This window comes from Solanum tuberosum, unplaced genomic scaffold (assembly GCF_000226075.1).
Source record: "Solanum tuberosum cultivar DM 1-3 516 R44 unplaced genomic scaffold, SolTub_3.0 scf00301, whole genome shotgun sequence".
In the NCBI taxonomy this organism is placed as follows: domain Eukaryota; kingdom Viridiplantae; phylum Streptophyta; class Magnoliopsida; order Solanales; family Solanaceae; genus Solanum; species Solanum tuberosum.
The window spans coordinates 12,639-36,563 of NW_006239223.1; the positions used below are offsets into that span (position 1 = coordinate 12,639).

At 29.8% G+C, this 23,925-nt stretch overlaps 1 protein-coding gene across 8 annotated transcripts in view; it reads left to right on the forward strand.

The window, feature by feature from the left end:
- The first annotated feature begins 15,398 nt into the window (after window positions 1-15,398).
- Window positions 15,399-23,925, forward strand: part of LOC102580902 (TMV resistance protein N-like) — a 10,777-nt gene continuing 2,250 nt past the window's right edge. For 2 of the 8 annotated variants that reach the window (XM_015314461.1, XM_015314462.1), the window contains exons 1-5: window positions 15,399-16,016; window positions 16,152-17,235; window positions 19,287-19,613; window positions 20,064-21,759; window positions 22,070-22,159. In XM_015314461.1, coding sequence (XP_015169947.1) covers window positions 15,520-16,016; window positions 16,152-17,235; window positions 19,287-19,613; window positions 20,064-21,755 — 3,600 coding nt within the window. In that variant the 5' untranslated portion in view covers window positions 15,399-15,519 and the 3' untranslated portion in view covers window positions 21,756-21,759; window positions 22,070-22,159. Of the gene's footprint in view, window positions 16,017-16,151; window positions 17,236-19,286; window positions 19,614-20,063; window positions 21,760-22,067; window positions 22,160-23,925 lie in introns of all 8 variants that reach the window. The other 6 variants (XM_015314466.1, XM_015314465.1, XM_015314467.1 and 3 more) reach the window with 6 other exon arrangements.

The window sequence follows — 23,925 nt, forward strand, 5'->3', positions numbered from 1 at the left end:
TATACCACATAATTTTCTAGCGATAAGTGTGCACTAAACCACCCTTCACCTAAAGTGGCTCCGCCCATTACAGTAATTCCATTTAACTTCTCCTAAAATTTTATTTCTTCTCATTTGGGATATTCTTTTTTCTTTGAAGCTTCAGCCGCTTGTACTTTTAGCTGTCCATTTTGTAGTCCAGAGCATAAAGGGCAAGTTTTTTTTTTTTTTGCCAAAATTCCAAAAGGGACAATAAAAAAAATTAAAGAGCAAAGGGATAAAGGCACATGATCCCCACACCATAACCCAAATTTTTTAACGCGGTTAACAATGTAAAAAGAAAGCCATGCGTATGGATCTCACACCTAATGGCGGAGCCGGAAATTTTATTAAGGATGTCCAAAAATAATGGTGTGTGGCAGTCAAAATAAAATAAAAAAAATATTGTGCTATTTGGGTTCAAACCCGAAACTCCATCATTCAATTGGACACCAATTACCACTGCGCCAAAGACATAACTTTTATCAAGAGTGTCCAACTTTAAATATATATCTTTTAAATGTAGAATTTAACATATAAATACAATGTAATTTTTCGAAGAAGTATGCACTTTTGTCGACATGTTGTATTGAAATGCGTACCATAACAAAAGGCTTGGGGGTTGTATATATGTGTATATTTACTTTACTAAACACACCCCACATGTATTTAACTCCATTTATTATTGAGGCTGGTTAACAAATAAAAACAAAATATTAAACAAAATAATTATAACCTTAATTTCAGAATTGAATACATAGAAACATACCTAATATTATTTGTAATTTTTTGTTGATTTTAGAATGATAAGGGATTTTTTAGTTGAAGAAATAAAAAATAACCACAATAATCATATATGTATATATAAAGACTAGAATCAAGAGCGAAAAACATACTTGTGCAAGATTTGAGAGATGGGGAGAGTTTTTTTCCTTCAACAAAAAAATATGCTCAAATTTTGGGGGGAAAAGTAAGAGAGGTTCAAGATGATTTCAACAAAGAAGAAGATAAAAGGATTTTTAGAATTGAAAATAATAGGGATTAGTGCCTTTTTAGTTGAGGTTTTTTTTAAAAAAAAAAAACTAAAAACAAAAAGGACAAAAGTTGTTGACTATTGGACTTTAAATGTAAAAGTAAAAAGTTGTTCTACTTTTTATAGTTCCTAAGTAACTAAAAGGACAAAAGTTACTTGGGACAAAATTGTGTGTGAAAAAACGAATTAAAACTGAAATGCGGCTATAGGGATTCGATCCCGGGTTGGCTGGGAAAATTGAACCCCCTCAGCCACTCGGCCAAGCTTCAACTTGTGTTAGTGGGTTCAAAATTTAATATATACATATAAAATTTTAAAAACTGATTAAATATACATATATATACAGTGTTATTTTTCAACGAAGTGGGTTCATATGAACCCACTTGAACCACTGTAGGTCCGCCCCTGTATATATGTGTATATTTACTCTACTAAATACACCCCAAATGTATTTAACTCCATTTATTATTGAGGCTGGAGTTGGGTGACCTTTTCCCAATTTTTGTTGGAATTCGTCAACTTCATGCACAATTGTTAGCACTCCACTTTAATCCATGTCACAATCAAATATAAATGTGTGGAAGGCGTGAAGAAATTTCCTACTACTTACTATGGGTGAGTAATATTCAATGTAAATGTACTAGTTGACTACTGGGAGGTGAAGATACTCGTAAAACAATTACAAGTTTTTTGTATGAACTTTAAAAATAATCACCTTTTAGATACATATGTGTCACACTTGAATATACAGTGTATTTGAAACAGATTACACCAAATTTGACGTGCATATATTTAAGATACATGTATCTGAGTGCCCAGTTGATTGTATCTGACGAAGTAAAAATATGATACGAAAGATAATTTCAGAAACTAAAATAAAAATACGTAATTAGACTCTAAGCTAGTGGGATTTGTATTGTTTGGTCGTAATAGTAATATGGTTCAATTTTTCTTTGTGCAGATGAATAGTGGGTCCATAACCATAAATGATCTATCGAGAAGCAATAGAAATTAGTAGAAAAATAATATGTATGGCTAAAACTTTCATAATAATTAATGCAAGACATAAAGAAATTTCCTATTAATATTATTAGTTGACTGGAATGTTTATTTCTTCTTTCCTCTATATAATTAATTTGTTCATCAATTGATCGCATCCGATCCATACACTTCACTTTTTCTTTTCAAACAATTAATTGAATCTATGGCATCTTCTTCTGTGAGTAATTCACAGAACTGTCCTCGATGTAAATATTTTTCTTAGTTATATTAAGGGTGTAAAAAATTAAATTTACACTTGTAATAACAGAATAATATTTAATTTTTAATTTAGATATACCACATAATTTTCTAGTGATGTGTGTGCACCAAACCACCCTTCACCTAAAATGGCTCCACCCATTACAATAATTTCATTTAACTTCTCCTAAAATTTTGTTTCTTCTCATTTGGGATACTCTTTTTCTTTGAAACTTCATCCGCTTGTACTTTTAGCTGTCCATTTTGTAGTCCAAAGCCTAAAGGACAAGTTTTTTTTGTTTTTTTTTTTTTGCCAAAATTCCAAAAGGACAACAAAAAAATTAAAGAGCAAAGGGGTAAAGGTACATGATCCCCACACCTTCGAACATTTTTAACGCGGTTAACATATAACGTGTGAGGCCACGCCTTGTAAGGCGCATGGCTCTCACACCTTCCTCCTAAGTGGAGCCCTCCCCTCACAATCCCCTGTTGACACCCAATTTTGGACCTCCACAATATAAATTAATAATTTCGAGCTTCTTCAATCTCAAACGATTTAAAATAATTAGTTTTATAAAAATTCAAAAAAAAAAATCAAGTTATTTTAAATAGTTTTGTCACTTTTTATAATTTTTAGATAATATATATGTTTTATCTAATTATGTATATAATTAGTATATTTTATGAATATTCAAAAATTGTCTCAAAAGATTTTAGTTTTACTTAAATAGTTGGTTAATTGGTTTAGTTAATTAATACTTATATTCTTGAGTTATTAGTTTATAGATTAGTAAGTTATTTTATTTCGTTGAAACTAAGAAGCTCGTTAATTAATCAATATTAATTCATCATAATTAAATTTTAGTCAAATTCCCTAAGTTAAACTCAATATGGCTAACTTCTTAATTTCCATTGGCCATAATTGCAATTCATGTGGCCATTTCCTATTTTCAAATCCAACTATCTTTTTATCCCACTTCTTGGACCATTTTTCAGCCCATTCCCAATCCTTTTCAGCAACCTTCCAGCCGGCCCAAATCCCCATTAGCAGCCCACCAACTCAATTCCAGAAACCCATTCCAGCAAATACATACAGCATACCAAAACAACCCATTCTCCATACATAAACCCATTTCAATACCCACACCAACAATACAAACGGGTACCAAATACCAGACCCCTGTATGCATTTTTCTTCTTCTTCCGCGTCCACCGAAACCCAGAAATCCCACCAAAGCCGGCGAGAAATCAGCGTGAAATGCAGACTCGTCACATCAATCGCATCTCCAAGCAGCGCCAACAGTGCTCGCCCATACTCTTCGTCTTCCTTTTCTGCTTCAACAGTATGATTTGTTCAAAAAGCAGTGCCAGATGGAGTAATCTCGGCGCTTCACTCATCCTGGCATCAAGATCAGCGGATACAATTCTCAATCCGTTGAGAATTGGTACTATTCTAGTTGTTTCCGTCTTCCAAGATTTGGAATTTCAAAATTTGAAATTTATCCAATCCACCGAGTTTCCCCACTAAATCGTCCATTTGTTTTCCTATAAAGAGTTCTATACCTTCAGTGATTAGGGGACAGAGGTTAAGAAATTGGGATTTTGAGGTCATATAGGAAAATAGCTTACAAAAGAACGACTCTCGGATTTGCTTAGCTCGCTTTTATATTCGAAGTTTGTGGTAAAAGAATCGCCCTTTCAGGCTCGTTGTTATCCTAGTTTCGCTGCACTTCGAAAGGTAAATGTTATTTCGGTTCATGTCTTTTATTTTCTGATGTGTTGATATGTTGGATTCTTGGCCGTGTGAAGCATTTAAATGTTAAAATTTTCAGATTGTTTTTTTTTTTAAAACTTATTTCGGCTGCAAACCAGTGGCAAAGCTTTGCCTATCTTGAATGTTGATTGTTTGGTTGTTCGCTTGAATTCTTGATGAGTCCGTTCGGTCTCGAGTTCATCCCTCCCCATGTCTGTTTTGGACTCTCTTTTCTTTTTGTCTTGGATCTTATTGATTCTGACTCTCACATATTCGTATTGATTTCATTTTCAAGAGGTTATCTTGTTAAGCTTAGTTTCGAAATTTCGGATCGATCATAATCGCTTGCCATTGTAATTAGTTTCAACTTGTTAGGATTATCAAAACTACATGTGCCTGAACTTTACTTGAACTATGTATTTGATTTGTCTTCAAGAATGTGCAATTTTATAAAAAATAAATAAATTTACGTCTACTCTTTTGTCCCTTTGCGTTATTAGGAACCTGCAAATGACCATTTGTTTTATTTTTCATGTGTACATGTATGTGTCTTGAATTTTCTCTAGGCTTAGACTTTTGATAGTTTAGTGTTAGAAATTTATTTTTTCTATCCTAATTCTAAAGTCCTCCATGCTTAGTTTCTTAAGTAAGGTTAACATTAAAATGGACCATAATTGTTTGGTTGATACATAGTTATTCATCTCTTTTATTTTGGCCATGGATGAATTGATCAATAGTGACTTTGTTCAATTATATATGCAAGCATGTGGTTAATATTTCCTCAAATGAAAAATGTTCTTTCATTTCTTGAATATCATCATTGTTTATTGTTGATACATTAGAAGTGCTTATTACCCATCAAGTTGCAAAGTATTTGAATCCTTGTTTTTCCACTAAAATTAGGATTAGTCTTTCTTTTTCTTTTATCATAAGTGATCCTATTTACAATGTGAATTTAATCGTTGTATATGTGATTGGTTAAGTCACATGTTTGTCCCTTTAAATTGGTATGTTAGATAAAGAAATCACTATTATCGTTCCTATTTGTGATGCACATGATTTTCATTTTTCATCTTTAAAATCTCGATAGGTTGCGAACATATAAGTATTAGTTCAGTGTTGCAATGAGTTGGGCCCCTTTTCCTTTTTTTTTTAAATTTTTTTCTCTTTGATTCCATATGTAAATGATGAAGTTTGGGGTGGATGTTTTGAGTTCACTATCGCATGTCAATTTACTCATCCTTGCTTCAATTCTCCTTTAATTACAAGTTGGATTGCCCATTAATTTAGAAGCCTTCCTGGTAGTTTGTTGATTTCTTAAAGATGAATTGTGAATATTAAGAGTCATATCTAGCTAGATACACTAAATGATAGTTTCACACCATAGATACACTAAATGATTGCAATTTTATTTAGCAATCAATTCATTTAGTTCACTGTTGACTTTTATGTACATCATTTAGTTAATATTATATTATATATTCATCTAGTTAAGAAGCTTTCTATATGGCCTAATTTTACTTTAATAAAATTTAGGATTAGTATAGTTCTTTATCTTTAGATGTATGTTGAATATGTAATCTCTATCGGTTGATGTTCAAGTTCATTGTGGTGCTTTATTGATTTTGTTTTATTTTATTTTATTTTCTCTCTGATCATTTGAAAAATATTGCATTAGTATATAGTGGACATTTGAGGAGGACTATTTTGTCAACAATATTAATGCTCTTATTCATTCTGTTAAACCTTGTTGCTACCTTTCTTTAGGCCTTGCTCCTTATTAAGATAGTGTTGTAGGTTCAAATTCTTAAAATTGGTATATCCATGTTGGTTAGTCTATTTTACATTAATTAGATTAAGCATGAATTTTGGCATAGCAATAGATTCAAAATGAGTTGATGAAGCTTGGCATGTGGCTTTGATAGGGCACCACCATGCGACTTAGATTTATTAAAGGATGTGTTGTGCGAATACTCGTTTTCAATAAATGTAGTAAATTTCTTTAAATTAGTTTGCTTGTTTAGTCAAATGATATCCTGTTTGGTCTTGTATCTTAGATATTTACCTTCTTACATCCCATTGATTGCACATTTAATTATTGTTTATGACAATTCTAATTTCTTATCATCCTTTTTATTGCATGTGAAATATGTCCGAGCCCTCATGGGCTTCCACCCTCTCGTTGCATTCGATGATTGGGCCATAGGGGCCCGATTTTTCTTTTCTTTAAGTCAGCCGGGTCATCTGAATAGGGCTGTACAGGGGCTGGAAATTGAAAACAAGTCTCAGAAAGCTGAAAAAAGGCTGAGATACAGCTTGTATACATTGATATATATCGGTATACACTCATATACAGGTCGAAAAATGTGAAAATACATGTCTGAGGCGAAATATAGGCATTCGGAAGCAAGAGATACATGAAAAAAGCAAATATGTATGCTCATATACACTGATATACATCAGCTGTATACCAAAAACGGGTTTGGTTAAACCCCAAAAAATACCAACGAAATTGGCCCAAAAGGGGGCCCGAATTCAATTTCTCCCTTACTCTTTAATTACCTAATTGTGATTATTTATTGTTTGTTGTTTAACTCTAACTTTATAATTGTAAATTAACTTAGTTGAATTCCCCAAAAGACGAACTATTTCTCTGTGTTGTTGTATTTCTAACAAATCTCATTTTATCAACTCTTGTATTTTCATTTATAATCTTTAGTCAAAACTTTTTTTATTATTATTATTTTTATTAGTTTAAAATAGTTTTTCCATAAACCGAAAAATGACTCAAATAAAAGACAACTAATTTAGTTTCGTTAAAATTTTAATTACTTGTCTCTAATTCACATATTTCAATTAAGGTCCCATTTGCTTAAAAAATAAAAATTGCTCTTTGTTTAACTACTTTCTCAAAGTTAATCTAGCAGTGTAAATTATTATTATAAATACTTACTTAGTCATTTCTCAAAAATGTTAGTCAAAATATTTTTTCTTCAATTAATTTAAAATGATTTTCATGCTTTAATTATTAAATTGGCTTAAATTATTTATTTTAAAGTGAATTAAATAAATTATAATTAGTCTAGTTTTATTAATATTCTAATCATTTGTATTTCGACTCAAATGTTTTATTTTGGATACCTTTCTCTAAAAAATAAAAATGAAATAAAAGTGTGTCATTTATTTAACTATTTTTTTTCAAAGTTAACAAAATATTGTAAATTATTATTCTTATGTTAAATCACATTTTCCTAAAAAATAGTCAAAAATATTTTAGTCAAGTCACAGGTCAACCGCATGTTAGCGGACACTTCGAATGCTTAAACCCTTCTCGAAGTGTAAATTGAACCCCGAATCCTCTTTGCTATTTTCAAATGATTTTTTCTGTTTAAATCTTTGAAAATTATAAGTTTTCTTAATTTCTTTAAAAAATTAAGTGGCGACTCTTTCTAAGTATTTTTCTTTTAGTGTTTTACACTTAGAACATTTCAAAAAAGTACATTTTTCTAGAAATAGTTAAATTACGGCACAACACCCCCCGCCCCCTCCCCATACTCCCTTTATTTCTTTTTAGTTGTCAGTATTTTTCGAGAGTTAATTTGACTAATTTTAACAATTAAATTAAATTATATTAATTTGATATTTGAATTAACTAATTTTAAAAATTAAATTAAATTAATTTGATATTTAAAAATAAAAATTTAGATATTCAAACCACTATAAAAAAAAAATTGTATCAAAACTTTTTGTTGGAATTCGTCAAATTCATGCACTCGTCAGCACTTAAATCCATGTCACAATCAAATGTGGAAGGCGTGAAGAAATTTCCTACTACTTACTATGGACGACTAATATTCAATGTAAATGTACTAGTTGACTAGTGGGATGTGAAGATACTTGTAAAACAATTACTAGTTACTTGTACAAACTTTTGACAAGGAGGAGAATAATCACCTTTTAAATTGATAAAAGGTTAAAGCATGGCGATACGATCCTAGAAGAACTCTTGAAAGCTTTCAAATACTCTCAAGTTGCCCTCGTTATTTCCCTTAAATAAAAGGAAAGATATACGTTCTTTTCTAAGCGGACTGAAAAATAAAAAAATAAAACAATCAAATTGAAATAAAATGAGTATTTTCTATTTCCATCTAGAGGTGACAAATTTCTTTGTTTGATACAAAACAACTAGATTCTTGGCTTGAGAAATAGATTCGAAAAGAAGTTGGGTACACATTAATCCAATCTTCTTGAACCTACAGATATCTATATAACTCTTGTTTTAATAGAAGTGATGTGACACCTCTTTTGGAACCAATGTAGCTCAAGTGGTCGAGCAACTATTGATATAGGGGTGTATATCGTTTGTTTTTCTGTCATTCTTTCTGGGATTGGTTAAAAAGGAAAGTGAATCATATAAATTGAAACAGAGAAATTAGTTAATTACAATTTTTTCCAAATAATCTATCTATATATAATAGGAGAGGAAAAAACGCATACGTGTCAACACCACAAAATTTATAGATATATTAAATAAAAAACAATTTAAAAAACAAAACAGTTCAAAAATAAAACATAAATTAAAAACAGTTTTTAAAATTTGTTTACGTTAACTACACCAATTCTAACAAACTAATTGTATAACTTCCTGCGTTATTCAAAAAGAAAAAAATATATACTAGGACAAAATCCAACTTTTACCACTTGGAAATTTTAAAGAGTTAAATTAAATTTAAAGTTATTTTTTTAAAAAAAGAAGATAATATCAAAAAAATAAGAATTTTTAATATATATATATATATATATATATATATGAGAGGTGATAGCGCTTACGTGTCAGCACCACAATTAATCTCTACTTTTTAACTTTTAAATTATCAATTAATTCAATATAATTAATTTGTTTTTTAATAAAGAAAATAAGTTACTATTTTAGAAGATAAGTTAGAGTTTTTCACTTAATAAAAATTGTTTGTTCTTTTTTTAAAAAAAACGTGTTATTCTTGAATTTTGAGTTTGAAAAAAAATAATTAAATTGATTAATAAAAATTATCTATTTAATAAATAACAATAATAATAATAATAATGGTATAATTTTTTTAAAAAAAACATCCAACTGAATAGTCTATTTTATAATAATAATTTGAATTTATAATTAAATTAACTAAACTAATTTAAAATCCGAAAATAAAAGAAAAATGAAAAATTACAAACGAAAAAGGAAAAAAAATTGAAAACACGATTTTGAGTTTTTTTTTTTTTAAAAAAAAGTCTAACTTCCCACGTTTTCTAAAAATAAAAAAAATACATATTATGGACAAAATCAAAATTTTACAACTTCTCAATTTTAAATAATTAAACTTAAATTTATAATTAAATTAGCTAAATTAATTTAAAATCTTATTTAGAATAAAATTAGTGGGATCAGTTTAAACTTTAGATAAATATTGTTATCTTTTAAATTTTGAGTTACAAAAAGGGCAGTAGTGTAAAGGTAACTAATTAAAATTAGATAATTAATTTGAAAATAAATAACAGTTATGTGGTTTGAATTTTGAAAATTCCACTAAATCTATAACTGTTATGTGGTTTGAATTATGAATTTGATTTTAACTTCATTAAAAAGATAATATATTTATGACAGTTTTAATAAGGCAGTTTTAATAGTGATTTATGATCGTTTTATTATAAATTTTAAATGCTTATAAAATCAAAAAAGATAGAGCAGCGTTGGAAACCACCACTCCTCCTACTTCCCCTGTTCCCCATTCTCTTCTCTCACTTTCATTTTTTTCTCACGGATTTTTTTTTTTTGCTTTTTATTTTGTGGTGATTGGTTGAATTTTTATGTAATTATCATCCAAATAATTGTTCATATAGCATAATTGATCATTATTTCTTATTGAATTATTTGTAGATAGTGTTATTTCTATGTGAAGATAAAATTTCAATTCTTATTTTTATTCATTAATTTAATTTGTATTTTATTTTATTGTTAAGTTCAAGAATTTGTGATTACTGATTAGTTTTGCATCAATTTTATCTGATATCTCCGAAGGGATGATTTAGTTTTATATCAGTACTGACCATTTGAATTTTGGATGGTTGTTTCCACATAAAATACACAAAAATGAATGGTTAATCTCAAAATCAAGTGCTTAGCCGATAATTCTTCATAATGATGAAGATCTTCTCAATTCCGGCATTGGCTTTTCTTTTCGATTGTGATGGTAAATGCAAATTCATTTCCTATTACTCATTTTCATATATCAGGTAAAGAAGTGATCATGTACAAATTTCTCTATTAAACAATTGTACCATTTTAAAAATATATATATTCTCACGTTTAAAAAAAATACATATATAACTACCCCAATAATGTTCTGCTAAAGTTTAGGAATAACACATTTATGTTTATATTTAAATAAATTTTAAAAAACAAATCAATTTAGCCTATTGTTTTGTAAATTATATTACGATAAAATATCTGGTAGATAATTGCATGTACAAGTAATGATGCTATAATTTAGGTTTTTAAAATATATTGAGTTGAATACTTTTATTCAACAACGTTATCTACTTAGCACTCTCATTAAGCAAAAATATTAGTATTATAATGGTAATGATGAATTCAAAGAAAAGAAATGACATCGCAATTGATTATTCCCTCCCCATGATAACAATAATTATAAAAATATATTTCCGAAAATTTTGATACAATTATATGTTTTTTTGAAATATAATATAATTGATATATGATTTTATGAAAAATTGACAAACAAACTTTAAAAATTTGAATAGCATGCCTATAATTTGATAGTCAAGTGACTAAAATTTCTTAGTTTTATGTTTAGCATTATCATAATCGTAGATCTTTACTGTCATTAGTGTTGTTAAGTAATACAATGATCGGAATAATCTAATGCCTTCATCAAAAAATTTAACTTCTTTAGCATTATCCATGAGAAAATACCACTTGCAATTTTGATAATATTAAAAACATCTCTATTCGTACTTTGGGACAAATTTAAAATCATAATTTAGTATTAAGTAAGATATTAATACGTTAACATACAAAAATATAAAACTTATAAAATATCTTAGTGCAAAAAATGTTCAAAAGAATACAAATAATTTGCAAATGTTTTTACTTTGAATTCAAGTAAAAAAAAACAATAAAGAGTGTCAATAATAACAATAAACTTATAATATTTAAAATATTATTAAAATTAAATAATATTTTATAATGAAAATATATATATTTATTTGTATTATATAAATAGAAGATTAACGAAAAAGAATATTAAGGCAAGTGATAAGTTAATCAAAATTTAGTCGATAATGTTATGATTTTAAGTAGTTAATAATAATGTAGTAACGAACAAACGCAAAGTATATTGTACAAGTTATTAAATGATCATGTGATTTGTTCTTTCATTTCATATATATATATATATATATATATATAATACTAATACTAATAATAATAATAATTTTTTATATTATCCGCGCAACGCGCGGGAACGTATACTAGTAATCAATTAAAAGCAGGGATATGGTCCAATTTTCCTTACAGTGATCCTAAACCATAAATAAAAAGAATTATTAGTTAATTACAATTATTAAATGGGAGATTGAATAATAACAATGATTCTGGTAGAGTCATAATTATTCCTTCATTCTTAATTAAATATTTTGAGTTTGTGCCTTGATTATTGACTAGTCCTTGTTAGGAAGTGTTTTACCCTCGATATAAAACCTCTCCACACGAATCTGAATTAAGTCAGGCATCTATGCAGATACATAATACTAAGTAGAACTAACTCACAATAATTTGATTGAACGGAGATATTTTTCAAGATATAGCCTTTCTTTGTAGCTTCATGCACTTATATTTTGAGATGTCCATTGTGTTCATATTACTGTGGAACCCATAGCAATAATTCAATTGGAGTAGACCCCGTCTTCCAAATTTTTGCAAGATGTAAGAGCTCAAATATTATACTCTAGAAGCATAATCTCCATTCATATTCAGGGTAGAAGCTTATGAATCGGAGTTGATCCAGAAGGACGTAGTAGTGATAGGAGTGTATTGCATGTAACTTATTTTAGATATACGTTTCTTGTTAATAAATATCTGACTTGATATATGAAGGATTGATGTATGACATAATACATTGGCGTTAGGTTCAGAAACTAAGTGATCTTAGCAAAAATGCATAAGCTACTTAAATGTTATTTGGAATATGCTAATAGTAATTTTTTTGGTATTGTTACTTGAGTAACTCTTTTCATAAAAAAAATTGGCAAAATGAACTAAATCACCTATTGGTTATTGCCTCTGATAAAATTTGAACCTGAAATATCATATCGACTTTATTGATATCCATTAGAAATTATTTCTCAGTTGAAAATAAATTGAATTAATAAAATAAGCTAAATAGAATGGCATATGAAATTTTTCTCAATAAATTATGAGGCTTGTTAATTTGAAACAATAAGGTAATATCCTAGAAATTTCTTTGTGACCGACAAAACATGAAGACTAGACTTCATTGCATTGAATATAAACAACCAGTCAAAAGCAATAAATGTAGAAAATTTTTAGGAAACTCTAATGTATATCCACACAATGGACCACTAAAAATTGAAGTACAAGCACATACTAGTGCAAAGAAAAAAGAAGGGCAATTTCTCTGTCATCGACAAAGCGACTTGACTTCATCTGTTCATTGTGATGAAAGGTAAAAATCCATCAAAAATAGTAGGAGAAAACTATTTAATTACACAAACATTTCTACCATAATACTAGTAACAGATTGAGAGAGGCCAGCGAAAAAGGGAGAAAGACGAGCGAGAGAGGAGAAAGGCGAGAAAGAAAGTCAACATATATCTTTTGATATTAGATACACATATTTTTTTAATACTAGATATATTATGAAATACAAATACATAGAGAGAGGGAAAGAAAGAGAGTCAGTATATCTTAGATACATAAGAGTCACACTTGAATATACAATGTATTTGGAACAAATTATATCAAATTTGACCCGCATATATTTGAGATACATGTATCTGAGTGACTTGTATCTGGCGAAGTAAATATGGTACGAAAGATGATTTTAAAATCTAAAATAAAATACGTAATTAGACTCTAAACTAGTGAGATTTGTATTTTTTGTTCGTAATAGTAATATGGTCCAGTTTTTCTTTGTGCACCAACCATGACAAGATTTCAATAACATAAACAATGGAAGAATTCAAATGTAGTCTCTATTGATGCATGTCTACTGTCAAATTTACACAGTTTGTGAATAGGAATCACTGAAAATGGTTAATCATTGAGAGTGTGCTGAAGTATTCTATGACATCTTCCGACTAATTGCATCATATGAGAGGTATTCATCATGCTTAACTCTAGCAATATGAATTGTAACAGAGTAATAAGCTGATGATAGATGTTTGTGTAGCTATAAATCATTTCATTAAAGATAAAATGAGTATTTTAAAGTTAGATTGTAATTAAATATAGAAGAATAATGACTAAAAGGGATGACATATAAATTCGGAAAGAAAAAGTAATTAAGGAATCAAAACAATTATTAGTAACAATTTTCTTAGAGTGAGTCCATAACCATAAATGAAAAGAATTATTAGTTAATTACAATTTTAATTTTGATTCGAATCTGATTTAAGTCATGCCCCTATGCAGGTGAAGGATACCGAGTAGTAGAATTAACTCGCAATAATTGAATTTACCGGAGATATTTTTCAAAGGTACAGTCTTTCTTTGCAGCTTCATCCACTTATATTTTGAGCTGTCCATTGTGTTCATATTATTGTGGACCCCATAGCAATAATTCAATTCAAATTGGAAGATCCCATCTTCTAAATTTTGCAAGTGTAGAGCTCAAATATTCAACTGATGAAGCATAATTTCCATTCATATTCATAATAGAAGCAACTTATGAATCAGAGTTAATCCAGAAAGCGGATTATTAAGTAATTCAGAGCATTGAGTTTAGAATAACGAAAAAAAAGACGTAGTAGCAATATGAGTGTACGTATTGTTTGTTTTTTATTTTAGATATATGTTTCTTATTAACATATACCTGACTTGATATCTGAAGGAGTAAATATGACATAATACACTAGCCTTAGGCTCGAAAACTAAAGTGATCTTTGAAAAATGCAAAAGCTACTTCACTATTATTTGAAATATACTAATAGTAATTTTATAGTATATAGAAATAAGGAATTACATGATGTTATAATCTCGATTTTCCGAAGTCTTTGTACGGTAAAGTTTTTTTATATATTTTTTTTTCTTTTTCAAATTTTATGATAGTAGAGGTATCATCTCGATTATTTTATTAATATTTCTACTTGAGTAAATCTTTTTAATCAAGATTTTTACAAAAAGAACTAAATCACCTAATGATTATTGGTATTTGGATCTGAAATATCATACCGACTTTATTGATATTCATTAAAACTCACATTTGGAACAAAATATTAGTATTAATTAGATGTTTTAAAATAAAATTTAGATATTTAAAAACTATACAAAATATAATCTAAATTTTAACTTTTTTCATAATATGATGACAAAAATACATTTTAAATGTTAATTAAAATTCATATTGTTTGACTTTTTAAAAAAATGGTGACAAATAAAAAGGAAAAGAAGAAATATTAAAGAGTATACACTTTTGTCGAAATGTTAAATTGAAGTACGTACAATATTTACTGGAATATTCATATTTACTCTACTAATTAAACACACCCCAAATGTATTTAACTCCATTTATTACTGAAGCTGGAGTTTGGTGACCTTTTCTCAATTTCTGTTGGAATTCGTCAACTCAATTCACAATTAAATATAAATGCAGAGAATTAAGGCGTGGCTCCACGTAGAGAGAGGGTGAGAAAGAGAGTCAGTGTATCTAAAATACATACGTGTCACACTTGAATATATAGTATATTTGGAACAAATTACACCAAATTTGACGCGCATATACTTAAGATACATGTATCTGAGTGCCTAGATGATTGTACTTGGCGAAGTAAAAATATGGTACGAAAGATAATTTCAAAAACTAAAATAAAAATATGTAATTAGACTCTAAGCTAGTGGGATTTGTATTATTTGGTCCTAATAGTAATATGGTCCAATTTTTCTTTGTGCAGATGAATAGTGGGTCCATCCATAACCATCAATGATCTATCGAGAAGCAATAGAAATTCAAATTAGTAGAAAAATAATATGTATGGCTAAAATCCCATTGGATTTCTGGAGCTGAAACTTCTCAGAATAATTAATGCATTGACTAAGTAGACAAAAAGAAATTTCCTATTAATATTATTAGTTGACTAGAATGTTTATTTCTTCTTTCCTCTACATAACTAATTTGTTCATCAATTGATCTCATCCGATCCATACACTTTAGTTTTTCTTTTCAGACAATTAATTGAATCTATGGCATCTTCTTCTTCTGTGAGTAGTCCTCGATGCAAGTACGAGGTCTTTCTAAGTTTCAGAGGCGAAGATACCCGGAGAAATTTTATGAGTCACTTGTACCAAGGTTTGAAAAACAGGGGAATAGTCACCTTTCTAGATGATAAAAGGCTAGAGGATGGCGATTCCATCTCAGAAGAACTCATGAAAGCGATAGAAGAGACTCAAGTTGCCGTAATCATTTTCTCAAAGAATTATGCTACGTCAAGTTGGTGCTTGAATGAACTAGTGAAGATTATGGAATGCAAGAAGAAAGAAAATGGACACATGACAGTTATACCGGTCTTCTGTAATGTGGATGCATCACATGTTCGATACCAAAGTCAGAGCTTTAAAGAAGCATTTGCCAAACATGAATCGAGGTATAAGGATGATGATGCGGGAATGCAGAAGGTGCAACGATGGAGAACTGCCCTAACTGCTGCCGCAGATCTAAAAGGATATGTATTCCCTAGCAGGTCAGTTAAAAACACAAATTTAATTCTTCTTTTTTGTACACATAGTTATATTCTACTATAGAACAAATAATTTGTACTCAAAACAGAATCTTAAATAATTATATTAGCATTATTTTTATTCTTCTTTTTTTGCAGGGGTGAGTCAGATGCAGACTGTATTAAGGGTATTGTTGATCAAATTTCGTCTAAGTGCAATACTTCAGTATCTTATTTGCAAGACGTTATGGGTTTAGATACTCAATTAAAGAAAGTAGAATCCCTACTAAAGATGGAAATCAATGATATTGATCGGATTGTGTGGATCTGGGGTATGGGAGGCATCGGTAAAACGACAATAGCAAAGAAAATTTTTTATGAGCTCTCGTCCAAATTTGAAGTTGTTTGTTTCCTTGAGAATATCAAAGAAAACAAACACAAAATACACTCTCTCCAAAATATCCTTCTCTCTAAACTACTAGGGGAGAAAGAAAATTGCGTGGATAATAAGGAGGCGGGGAGGAGCATGTTGTATAAGAGACTTCTGCTAAAGAAGGTTTTAATTGTGCTTGATGACATAGATCACATAGACCAGTTGGAATACCTAGCAAAGGATCTCAGTTGGTTTGGCAAGGGTAGCAGGATTATTGCAACCACTAGAGATCAACATTTGATAGGGGAAAATGACGTAGTATATGAAATGGAAACACTACTTGACCGTGATGCTATTAAATTGTTCAATCAATATGCTTTCAAAGAAAAAGTTCCAAATGAGTGTTTTAAAGATCTAACGTTGGAGATAGTAAGTCTTGCTAAAGGCCATCCTTTAGCCCTGAAAGTATGGGGTTCTTCATTACACCGGATGAATAAAACTGAGTGGGAAAGTGCCTTGGTCCAAATAAAGAAAAACTCTGGTGTAGAAATTACTGAAAATCTCAGAATAAGTTATGATGGGTTGGAGTCCGAACAACAAGAGATATTTCTAGATATAGCATGTTTCTTTCGAGGAATTGAAAAAGAAAAAGTCAAGCAAGTTCTTGAGAGCTGTTATTCTAGACCAGAATTTGGATTGCGTGTTCTAGTTAACAAATCTCTCGTGTCCATCTCTGAATATGGTAAGATTGAAATGCATGACTTAATACAAGATATGGGTAAATGTATAGTGAAAAAGGGAAAGCATCTGGGAGAACATAGCAGATTATGGAATGTTAAAGATTTCAAAGAAGTGGTGGACAACAATATGGTAAGTAGGCTAAACAATGCAATAATATTCAATTTTACTTTTCATATTCCAAAGACATATAGAATATATAGTCAATTTCATTTATTTACTCATCTTTATTTATATTCTAGCACGTATGTCATTTTGGTGAGTTATTACTTTAAGGGAACAAGACCTGATATATCTCTTAACTTTGTCATTTGGATTTGATAAGCCTTTCGTTTTGAAAGTGACTCACATATACCCTTATTGTTATACAAACGGCTCACATATACCCCTACGTTACAAAATGAGCTCATATATATCCTTCATTTAACGAGAGTGAAAAATTAGTTTTAAATTTATATATTTAAATTTTATTTTTAAAAACAAAATTATTTAGGGGTATATATGATCATTCTAGCAAGATTCAATGTATATTTTAATCTTTTTCATAAATGAATTATTTTTTGACTTCTTTGATTATCATTATTTGAGTTTCTTGTTCTTATTTTATTTTTTTCTTTCATTCCTTAATGTAAAGAAAAAAATTAAAACTATTTTTTGTGGCTATATTATAATTTAAAAAATTATTTTTCAGCTATATTGTAATTTAGTTTTTGTATTTAGAAAACAAAACTGTGTCATCTATAATAAATTTTACAAAAATATTAGTGAAACATAAATAAATTTGACCATCAAAATAATAAATCTAAATTAGTCATTGAAACAAAAAAGGTCAAAAAAAATATATGTTTGAGGATGATTATGTATACCCTTATGGAATTATATTTTTTTTAAAACAAAATAAGTAAAAAATTAAATTAAAATTATTTTTTCACTTTCGTTAGAGGAAAAGGGTATATGTGAGCCATTTATATAACAATAGGAGTATATATTAGCACTTTCATAACGAAGGGTATATCAACTCTAAATGACAAAGTTGAGAGATATATCAGATTCTTTTCCTTTACTTTATTAATAATAGAAGCAAAAATAACAGTAGTTGCCTAAGGTAGCTAATTCGTCAAGTATTGATTTTTAGTTAACGTTGCCTAATTCGTTTATGTTATGCTATTATTCCACTTGATCTATTTGTCCAATTTTTTTATTTGAATTAACTTGTAATTTGTATGACATTTTGTACCTACTAACTCAATAAATTTTTGAGCTAATATCCCCCAGATATTTACCATGCGTAACTTTTTATTAACATAAATTCTCTAATGAAAAAATACAAGGGGAGGGCCAAAACTTACCTTACCAATCCTGGGTTGGTAATTCACTTGATCATTTATTATTTTTTATTTAAAAGATGAAAATTATTGATACAATATTGTTCTATTAGAGCATGAAAAACTTAATGGTACTAGCTCTTCAAGAACTTGAAGTGCAAAAATAAGTAATACAAAAAAAAAAAAAGATGTGATGATGGACAATATGGTAAGTATTCATATTTCAAACATATATATATATACTCTGTTCCTCTAGCTTCATATACTGAGGCACAAGTCATTTAAGTTGTTTCAAATCCACACTACCTAGTTAATAAGTTATGAATTACTCTAATAGCCACTTAATATATTTAATCTTATATCATTCTTTGGATTAACTTGAAATTTATATAGTATTTAATTTGTTCATACTAATTTAATCAATGATTTTTTAAAAGCTAATATCACCCATTTATTTACCCCAAGTAATTTTTATTAGTAAAAATTCAGAAATGAAAAATAAATTTAGGAGGGCCAAAACTTAATTACCTTACTAATTCACTTGATCATTATTAATTCTTTTTCATTTAAAAGATGACAGTTATTGACACTATTTCAGTTACAATTTTTGTTTTATAAGAGCATGGAAAACTTTTTAACTTGAGTCTAATAAACTTCTCCAAAAATGTATCATTAAAAAATAAAATTAACTACGCAAAGCATTTCTCTTAACTAATATTTGTACCTAAAATTTTATTTGATGGTGCTGGCTCTTCAAGTACAATAATAATAATATAAAACATGACAAAAAATTGTAAGAAAACAATGATATTGATAATTGGATTGTACATGACATGTTGATTCATGATCTTTTTATAGGGGACCATGGCAGTGGAAGCAATCTGGCTTACTTATTCTGGAGAACTATGGTTTAGCAAAGACGCAATGAAAAATATGCAAAGGCTTAGGATATTATGCATACAGAGTTATCCTTGGGGGTTATTGAATACCTACAAGGACCAATCTTCCCAAAGTGATTCAGAAGATGAGTACTTGGGAGTTATTGAATACCTTTCCAACAACTTGTGTTGGTTTGTCTGGCATGAATATCCTTGGAAGTTATTGCCAAGAAATTTTAATCCCAGAAGGCTTGTTCATCTTGATCTCCGATGGAGTTCATTGCATTATTTATGGAATGAAACAAAGGTACCATTCCATTGGAGATACTTTCTATTTTGTCTTGTCCTAGAATTATGATTCTTGTGTTAAAATGAAAATAAGTTATTAATTCCATAAACTCAAACTAATGTATTTTGGGTTGTACGTTCTCATATTATTAATCTCTATGAATTGCATTTCCAACCTCTGCATCTAAAGAAGAAACAAAAAGAAATATGTTGGCACAACTTTTCTACATCAACATCCAGATAATCAAGTATAGCGGAAATTTAAATAAAACATGCTAAGATTAAGGTCTTCTTTTAGATATTTTACCTTTTATTTATTTATTTATTTATTATAACATGATTTTTATCTAGTTTCTGAGCATGTAATTTCCATATAAAGTAAAATAAACAATTTCTCATTTCACACGTTGAATTATAATATAAACATGTCGTTTACTACTTTTCATAATTCTTTCTGTGTTTTGAATAACTGCAGCAATTTCTGTCTCTACGAAGGATAGATCTAAGTCACTCCAAAAGCCTGAAGAGAACACCAGATTTCAAGGGGATGCCAAATTTGAAGTATTTGGATCTAAACAAATGTAGGAGTCTTGAAGAAGTTCATCCTTCCCTCAAGGATTGCAAAGAACTCAAGCAGTTAAATTTGTCTTTTTGTTCAAAACTTGAGAGGTTTCCATATGTTAATGTGGAATCTCTTGGATCTCTGAATCTATATTACTGCCCTAGTTTAGAGAAATTTCCAGAAATCCTTGGAATAATGAAGCAGGGAACTGCCATACAGATTATAACGTCATACACTGGGATAAGGGACCTGCCATTATCTTTCTTTGATCACCAACTTCATCTTATAGAGCTACGTTTGGATGGCATGAAAAACCTTGTATCTCTTCCAAGCAGCATTTGTAAGTCAAAAGGTTTGGTGAAGCTAGATGTGTCAAAGTGCTCCAAACTTGAAAGCTTGCCAGAAGAGATAGGTGATTTAGAAAACTTGGAGGAGCTTCATGCCAACAATACTCTAATCTCACGTCCTCCTTCTTCCATCGTCCGGTTGAACAAACTTAAATCATTAACTTTTGCAAAAGAAAAATCAGAAGATGGATTGTTATTTGTGTTCCCTCTGGTGAATGAAGGGTTACTCTCATTGGAATATCTGGATCTCAGCTACTCCAATATAATAGATGGAGGACTTCCGGAAGACATTGGATGTTTATCCTCTTTGGAAGACTTGAATCTCAGTGGAAATAATTTTGAGCATTTGCCTCATAGCATTGCCCATCTTGGTCTTGAATACTTGAACTTATCAGATTGCCAGAGGCTTACACAGCTGCCAGAAGACATTGGATCCTTATCCTCTTTGGAAAAGTTGTATCTCCAGAGAAATAATTTTGAGCATTTGCCTCATAGCATTGCCCATCTTGGTCTTGAATACTTGAACTTATCAGATTGCCAGAGGCTTACACAGCTGCCAGAATTTCCACAGCAATTACACACAATACATGCAGATTGGAGCAATGCTTCGATCTGTAATTCGTTGTTTCAGAACATCTCATCATTGCAGCATGACATCTGTTCTTCACATTCCTTGTCACTAAGAGTGTTTGGGAGTTGGTCGGATGATATCCCAAGATGGTTCCACCATCACGAAGTTGGTAGAAGTATATCAGTCAAATTGCCTGAAAATTGGTACATAAGTGATAACTTCTTGGGATTTGCTGTATGTTATTCTGGCAAACATATTGATTGCATCACAGCTCATTTGATTCCCTTATGTGATGATGGGATGTCGTCGAAGACCCAGCAATTTTCCTTATCCGACAATTCAGAATTAGACGATATTGATGAATCTGTTATTAATTTTTTGTTGGTACCTCTTGGTGGCTTATGGGATGCATCTAATGCAAATGAAAAAACACCAAATGACTATGGGTGCATTAAGTTAGATTTTATTGGAGAAACAGATGATGCTTTTGGAGAAACAGATGATGATTTTGAAGAAACAGATGATGAATTTGGAGAAAATATGAAATTTGGAGTTCGTTTGTTGTATAAAAATGAATCTGAGCTTTGCATTGGGAAAAGGAAGAGTAGATATGAAGAAGAGGCCACTTGCTCCTCTTCTAAGAAACTCTTGCAGCTCTTTCCCACAAGCCCCGGATTATAGCTAGGTATATACCTCATGAATTTGTTGTCTCTTTATATATAAATTATTTCTTCTCATTCTTTCCCCTATTGGCAATCAGCTGTGAGTTTGATTCTCCTCTTAATGGTTCTAACAACTTTTATTCTGATTTCCGATTTCTTTGTCATAACAATTTGGGTATGCAAAAATTCATTCTTTTTAAATTTCATTTCAAAATATAAATCACATTTTCCATTTTCTGACAAAATGAGTTTATTCGTTGATATCTAACAATGAATTTAAACGATACAATACAATAAAATTTATGTGACAATCAAAATTTTTGTTGTATAAAGATGTAGCTGAGCTTTGCATTGGGATAAGGAGGAGCAGAGGCCAGTGGCTCCTCTTCTAAGAAACAAAGGTCACAAGTAGATTAAATATAGGTAATCAAATTGTGCTCTCTCTTTGACAAATTGCAGATGAATGGAAAGACATTTAAAAAAAAAATTGTTAAGTGTCACACTATTTTTTCTTTTCTACTATATTAGAAGTGTGGGATGCCTTTTGGTATCAACATGTTTGTTAAATGTCAATAAATTTCAGCTGAAGGGTATTTTAGTCTTTTAGTAAGATTTTCTTATTCTACGTGTCATCTAGATTGAAGTATTATACAAGTAAAACAATGTTTGTTATTTTTAATAAAACAATGTTTGTTAAATGTCAATTAATTTTTTAAGATTCGATTCCTTAAGTTCTCATATTCATATATATTTTTTCCTTAATTTTATTTTGAGCTTCAATTTTTTTCTCTGATATTTACATTTGGCTGAATAGATTTATAACGGTTTGATTTTAGAGGTAGGTTGATGGGTTAATGAAGTTTGAATCTGATAGAATCCAAAATGACAGATGAATATTCAAAGAATTGGATAGATGTATGAGTAGTTTTGATGAAGGTAATTGTTTCTTGGATTTTCTTGGTCAATCTTACTGAGTGAAAATTTGAGAGAATTAATTATTTTGGCTGTTAAAATTGTTATTGTTGGTGAAATTTCTGAAGTGGGGTTGTTGAAATCACAATGGATCATGTTGTGGGTGGGAAGTTTAAGCTTGGAAGGAAGATTAAAAGTGGTTCTTTTGGTGAGCTTTATTTAAGTATGTCACTTGGTAGATTTGATTCTATGGTCAAAACCCCATTTCCTTTACTTTTGAATTTTGTGTTTTTAGTTGTTTTATTAGCTATTGTTTTGTGTTTCTTATCTTTTCTGCTTCTTGCTGCTTTATTGGTTCAAGTGTGAATATACAGAATGGAGATGAAGTTGCCATTAACATGACCTACTACATCCCATCAACACAAATACTAAATAAATTGACGTTAATTTCAAACTGATTTCAGAAAGCTATTAGTTTTCATATTTCTAATAGGGTGCACTCTAACCCTATAAACACGTGATATAGTTTGTAACTTCTTACGTTTTCATATCCGTGATGTTCGAGCTCAACTGATTTCCTAACCTGCTATATCCCATCAACACAAATACTAGATAAATTGACATCTCTTTAATGCAAAAATGATATGAGCTGCTACTTAATTCTTATATTTGATGGTTTGAACAACAAACTCTAATTCATTTGTGCATATGAGACAATTTCTTTCGGGTACTAATCAACACTGATTTCCTTTGAACTTATACATTCTGATTAACTCTTTGTAATGTATCCAAGGAGTTTTATTAAAACTTACATGATGAAAGCTCACCAAATCTAATTTGGTTTATTCAAATTTATTCAAGGAAATATAACATTCTTCTTTTCATCACAAGGATTAGTGATGTTGCAACTATGTAATTTTTATGTGGGATAAGTCAAGGGTATATTATATTCTCTACAGTTTACGAGAATTATGCATCATTTTAGCAAATGAGTTCCACTCTTTGTTCAAAGATATTGATTTGTCGTTAACATCTACCATTTTTTTATGGGAAAATGCATGAGTACCCCCTCACCCTATGCCTGAAATCCCAGAGACACACCTAACCTTTACTAAGGTCCTATTACCCCCCCGAACTTAATTTATCTATAATATTCTACCCCTTTTCGGCCTACGTGGCACTATCCTTGAAAAAATTGTCAACATGCGCTGGGCCCACCTGATAGTGCCACGTAGGCCAAAAAGGGGTAGAATATTACATATAAAATAAGTTCGGGG